The sequence below is a fragment of the Eurosta solidaginis genome, chromosome 3, assembly GCF_040869045.1.
Source record: "Eurosta solidaginis isolate ZX-2024a chromosome 3, ASM4086904v1, whole genome shotgun sequence".
Taxonomy (NCBI): domain Eukaryota; kingdom Metazoa; phylum Arthropoda; class Insecta; order Diptera; family Tephritidae; genus Eurosta; species Eurosta solidaginis.
In genome coordinates this window covers 139810805-139816865 of record NC_090321.1, presented here as the reverse complement: position 1 = coordinate 139816865, position 6061 = coordinate 139810805, and the positions used below count along the sequence as shown (strand labels likewise).

Sequence of the window (6061 nt, the reverse complement as noted above, 5' to 3'; positions counted from 1 at the left end):
CATGATTCCTTAAACAAATATTAGGAATAAGAAAGAATATACGTTCAAGTAAAAAGGGACAGTCAACCACCCCAGATATTAAATTAAAAATGAAAGTGAGAGATAGGAAGGTTCTCCTACAGTTTAATGTCTTGAGATCAATAAGCATACATCTAGATTCATACGCCGGAATAGGAAGGGGGCGCTGGGCGTACTTTATAAAGACTTTCTGAACTCTCTCCAAACGACTTATATGACAGGAATACTACGGATGCCAAATAATAACAGCTGATAATCTGGTAACCTTGCCATGCGCGGACGTGTTTTTGATCGCTCTTCGAATTGTTATTCTTTTTACTTTGTAAAAAAGTTTTATCTTTTATAAATATTTATTAATATAATAGGGGAACTCATGAAAGCATATAAACTTATAAGGTGTAAAATTATGTCCATTTACACACGCTATTATATGAACGCACCTAGTAATACCCTTGATAAACTTAATACTATGTTCAAACAGAAAAATAAATTGAGGCAATTTCGATTTAAATTGAGTCATAGAGAGTGGTGTTCATACAACTCAATTTAGCTTACACAATAGTGATTTGACAGCTGTTGTGTTTTGAATTTAAAATTTATTTGTAAAAAAAAAAAGAAATAATAAAAATTTAAAAAATATGGAAAATTTGAAACGTGTGTTGTTATTTGAAGCCATAGAATCAAGTTTACATTCACGGCAAGGTTCATATCGTAAAAAGAAGAGGGATAACTTAATAGTTATCCAGGATTTAAGAAGACAGCAGCTTTTGATCCTAGCTGCATTGGAGGAAAATACCTTAAATAGGTCATTGTGGAAGCTGGTAAATATATTTAGATAAGTGTTTCTAAATAAATATATACATACATACCTAATGTTGCTATTGTTAGAATCGATATTCATTCTTTTGGGAGGAAATCTGCGCCGTTGATGACCACCATTTCAAGGCACATTTTAGAATGACGCATTCCAGTTTTGAAAAGCTGTGTGGATTCCTCGGAATATTAAGGAAAGCTGATACGAACTGGCGCACAGCAATTTCTTTGCAAAAACGTGTAGCAATTGCTTTGTTTACCCTTGGGTCAGCTGCAGAATATAGAGTAGTGTCGGAGCTATTTGGTGTTGGCAAATCAACTGTGTGCGCCATTTTCCTAGAGTTCTGCGAGGAAGTCTGGCAAGCGCTATCTACACGGTACATTAAAAAACTTCCACCGACGCAAGAAACTGTTGACGAATATGTGGATGGATTTCATAGCCTTGGCTTTCCACAATGTTTAGGGGCGATTGGTGAGTGTAATTTCTCTATTTATATGACAATGGCTGTAAGTGAAATCACAAGGATATCTTATAGAGAGGAAGGAAGGATAATGGTTAGGTTAAATTGAACTTGCCGGTCCGTGAGGACCTCACATAGGCTGAATGAGTCCATAAAGTTACCAAAAGTTTGCTTAACGACGAAACTGAAAAGCCCCTACCAAAAACCAGGACCTATGTTTTCACGAGCCTACAGTCCTCTATTTTTAATTAAAAGAGTAAAACCTGCACATGATATTAGACACATGCATCTCCGGCTTGGTTCCACGCCTTTCCTGATTGGTCGATCATGTACAACTCTCGTCTTCTGTTAATCTCTTCCAATCTGATAAGGCTTCTGCGGTACAAACTTCGGAGGATGCGCCCTTTTTAGTTAGCTTATACGCTCCTTCATTTCCATGTTTTTTCATTTACCCAGGCATCCAATACTACTTCCACCTGAAAAATACTACAATGATCTCACATTACTTCTCCTCGTTTGCCATTTTAGCGCCCCTTTTACCAACCTTCCACCTAACTTGTGGCCTAATGGTCCCATCCAAGAAGAGGTACCGGATCGAGTAGTCTGTTCGTTCAATATTTGATGATCCTGTACTATTATGGTCGCTTGGTCTGCGTGCAAGCTGATACGAGGGATTGAGTCTCAAGTAGACATCTGTCCGAAAGGAATGCTTCGACCAATTAGCGCCCCAGTCAGTGACTGCTTCGACACATAACTCATCCTCTCGGGAACAGTCGGAGCTCTACCTCCCTTTGGCTTCTCCGAGAAGGCCGGACAGTTAGCATTACTTCCACTTCGTCTTTCCACTTCGTTCTCCCTCTCTCATCCTCCTTACTAACATTAAATTCTGACTTGTTCATCTTAGTCGCACCACCGCCTTTCCCACAAAGCGGGCTCAGCGGCCTAATTAAATATGGGGAAGAAAGCCGTCCGGAACAGCAGCGCCCTTTACTGTGGTACGACCAACGTTGTTTTACGAGGCGATCTGTTATGGGGAGTTATTATATGAGTCTATCATAGACTTATATAGTAACAATAATATATATTATATAGTAATAATAATAATAATAGTATTATTAATAAAAATAATAACTTTAGATGGCTGCCATATAGAAGTCAGACCAAATGCTTCTGACACAACGGATTATTTTAATTACAAGGGATGGTATTCCATTGTACTCCTAGCTCTTGTAGATTATAGGTAAGGAGAACATATAATGCGTTTATTTATTGGCATTTATTTCTTTTTTATTTAATATACATACATATTTTTTTATATAGATACCGTTTTATTTACATCAATATTGGAGCGCCAGGACGATGCAACGACTCCCAAATATACAATTCATCTCTGCTGAAGAAGGTATTGATTGAGGACGAGGTACTCGCTGCAAATAAAAAAAACATAAGCGGAGTACAAATGCCTATATGCATTTTGGGAGACTCCGCATTTAAATTTTCCACAACGTTAATGAAGCCATATGCCTTTTCCACAGATTTGTCCGAGGAAAAAAAACTGTATAACTATATGTTATCAAAATGCAGAAGAGTGGCGGAAAATGCCTTTGGTCATGTAAAGGCTCGGTTTCGTCGAATTGGAAAGGGCATAGATAATGAAATTGGTAACGCCCCGAGCATTGTGCAGGCGGCCTGTGTTTTGCACAATTTCCTCAATGAAGAAAACGACACCATTAACCAGATGTGGTTGGAAAATTTGAGGGAGTATGACCGAAACCGGGAATATCCTACACATAGTGTTGTGATTGGCGATAACGAACCCTCTGCCGAAAATATTAGACAAGCGCTGTGTCGTTATTTTGGTAAGAAAATTATTACTTCATTCATTATACCTTTCATGAAAATGAAATGGTATATTAATTTCGTCACGAAACCCAAAATTGTAAGTCCTCAAAGGAAAATAGATAGACCCACCATTAAGTATACCGAAATAATCAGGTTGAAGAGCTGAGTTGATTTAGCCATGTCCGTCTGTCTGTCCGTCTGTCTGTATGCAAACTAGTCCTTCAATTTTTGAGATATCTTGATAAAATTTGGTGAGCGGGTATATTTGGGTGTCCGATTAGACATTTGTCGGAACCGGCCGGATCGGACCACTATAGCATATATCCTCCATATAACCGATCTTTCAGAAAAAGGAAATTTTTGTCATATCTTCCTCAATTTATCAGATTGAAGCTTCAAACTCCACCATATGCTTTCGTATATTGCACATATTGTTGTCTGAAAAAATGGATGAGATCGGACGTATATATAGTATATATCCCCCACAACCGATTGCTCAAATAAGAAACTTTTCGTAATTACTGCCCCATTTTAAGAGCTAGAGGCTTCAAATTTCAACGAATGCTTACGTATATAGCATTTATTGTTGACATACGTGATTCGTAGTCATAGTTTTTACATGCAGACCACAAAAGACGTGAAGCTTTGCATCCTCACACAAAGTACGTACCTATATTTTTTATTTTATATTTATCTTTAAAATCGTTTAGGTATGTACATCTGTTCACTATATATTTCTTATCTTATACAGCCGATTATTTGGAGATTACGAATGGGATAAGATTATTGTTCAGCCCCATTCATGAAAGGTATGAGGTGGTCGGTACAGCCGAAGACAGACCCGTCCTTACTTGTTTTCATTTAATAATAAATAAATATGAGGAGACTAGCGTACCCTGAAAGACTTTAGCCTGGCCGGAAGTTGGTACGATTTTTTCGAAAAGATTAATCTTGGTAAAAAGCTTCCGATGTACCAAGTTTCAAGAAAATCACACAAGATTTTTAAGCTTTAGCTTTTTGTGTTTATTTAACTTTTTTGGTACAAATCAATATAATTTAATTATTGTTTTTATATTATTTTTTGCTTAGTACTAACAGAAGTTTCTCCAAGTTGTCTGCTTTTCTTTTTTCAATTGCAATAAGCTCTTTTTCATTATCATCACTTTTACTTAAGTGTTCAGAAATCTCTGAGGACAGATTGTCAAATTTTTGTAGCAATTGTTCTTGAAAAGTACTAATTTTCTTTTTCGGTTTAGGATCCAATGTCGCTTTCGAGGTTGATGGTCCTGGTGACGGAGAAAATGGAGATGGAGGCGTTGACGACGACGGAGTAGGTGATCCGGCCGATATCAGTGAAATTGATGATTTCGAGTCAATAGATGATTCTGTTTTGGAATAAAAATTTAAAAAATAGTCATAACAATTTTAATAAATGAATATTTAGAGCAGACGCCAAAGGAATTGAGCAATCAAATATGAGGACCTCATTGTGTTAATTAATTTGATCGCAGAAAAGATTTTAGATTATGATTTCGAATAATGCCAGGAGGTTACATAGTATGTTGTATTGCTTACCATGGATCCTCATGGCAACATCTGAAATCATTACCGAAGTTAAAAACAATTAAAAGAATGCGGTCCCCATATTTTTTTCCCAACTCTTTGCCGCTCCTGGTCTAACTATATGAAGATAAAAACCGAAAACCTTTGTACTTATTTATTATGAAGTACCTCAGACCGAACCGACCGACGAAGACCTCTGCTAAACTACTAGTTAAAAATGGTACTCTAGCGAAAAAGAAGCTGTCATCTCGTAACAAAGAGAGACTAAGGGGGAATAATATCCCAATCTCTCAAATACAAAGGGATGATATTCTCGATTAGATAAGTCTTTTAATAACTTCGCGTTGATGACGGTTAATACCGGAGAAGATTTAACTCGACGCTGTGTTGTCTGGACTATGTCTTGCGGTAAATGCTTATGCTGCCTGAATAATAAAATTCAAATAAATCGCGCCTGACTAACTTCTCGGAAAGAAAGCGGACCAAATTGTAAATCTACAACATCTTCGAATCCCACTAAAGGCATACAAGACATTTCATCAAAATCGGTCCAGTCGTTTAGGAGGAATTCTGTCATAAACACGCGCACAGAAATACATATATAATTATATTTTTATACACATCTTTATATGTGCCCATTATTATGAAAGTCGTCTAACTCAATTCCTGTCGTTTCAGTTCAGTGGTAATCTGTTTGTATCTCTCCTCGCCTCCTGTTTTTTAGAGTCCAATAGCCAAAACATACAATTCTTATTATTGGTTTAAATTGCTAAACCCATTTACAGATACATTCGTTTAGAAATAAGATATCACTTAAGACCATGAGTTGGAAATGAACTAGACCACTTTCATAATAATGACCATATACATATAAAGATGTAGATTAAGTAACAATTGCAAAACTTAAAAACATACCCTCTATGCTCTCCTTTGAAATTTCTTTATATATATTGGCCTTGAAGCCTCCAATAATCTGGTGCACCCTCTCATAATGTGGCCATGTGGAAGGCGATCCACCGGTTGAACCAATATTTAACTTCTCCCTTCTGCGAATTTCGAAAAGATTAAGTACATACATAGATACGTTTTATTTATTTCGACTTATTCCACAAATGTACCTGTATCTTTGCGTAAAATTTTGCAGTTTCACCTGGATCTCTCGTGGGCTGTGGGGGAAACCAAGGTTGGTCAGCTCTATTGACATTTCTGCATATATGTGCCCATTTTTGCGGACACCGCGAAGATCCTCTACACGTTCCTCCCAGAGGTCAAGGATAGCCAGCTCGCTGCCATCATACCACCCAAGCCTCTTTTTTTTTGCTTTTGGTACTATATAAAAAAGAGAAGTTGAGTTTTTATTCTTT

The 6061-nt window shown here is 37.0% G+C and overlaps 1 protein-coding gene across 1 annotated transcript; it reads left to right on the top strand.

Annotated features, from left to right (window-relative positions):
* Window positions 1–524: 524 nt before the first annotated feature.
* LOC137246660 (uncharacterized) lies at window positions 525–4794 on the top strand. The gene is made up of 5 exons (XM_067777690.1): window positions 525–839; window positions 907–1303; window positions 2430–2532; window positions 2613–3151; window positions 4391–4794. Exons 1-5 carry the CDS (start codon window positions 657–659, stop codon window positions 4531–4533), a joined length of 1365 nt encoding a protein of 454 aa, XP_067633791.1. The 5' UTR covers window positions 525–656; the 3' UTR covers window positions 4534–4794.
* Window positions 4795–6061: the final 1267 nt, after the last annotated feature.

What these genes read in the sequence shown, in the direction of transcription:
- LOC137246660 (XM_067777690.1), top strand. Translation starts at nt 657, where the DNA reads ATGGAAAATTTGAAACGTGTGTTGTTATTTGAAGCCATAGAATCAAGT. An exon ending in ATAGGTCATTGTGGAAGCTG is followed by an intron (nt 840 to 906) that starts GTAAATATATTT and finishes TGCTATTGTTAG; the next exon opens with AATCGATATTCATTCTTTTG. An exon ending in ACAATGTTTAGGGGCGATTG is followed by an intron (nt 1,304 to 2,429) that starts GTGAGTGTAATT and finishes TAATAACTTTAG; the next exon opens with ATGGCTGCCATATAGAAGTC.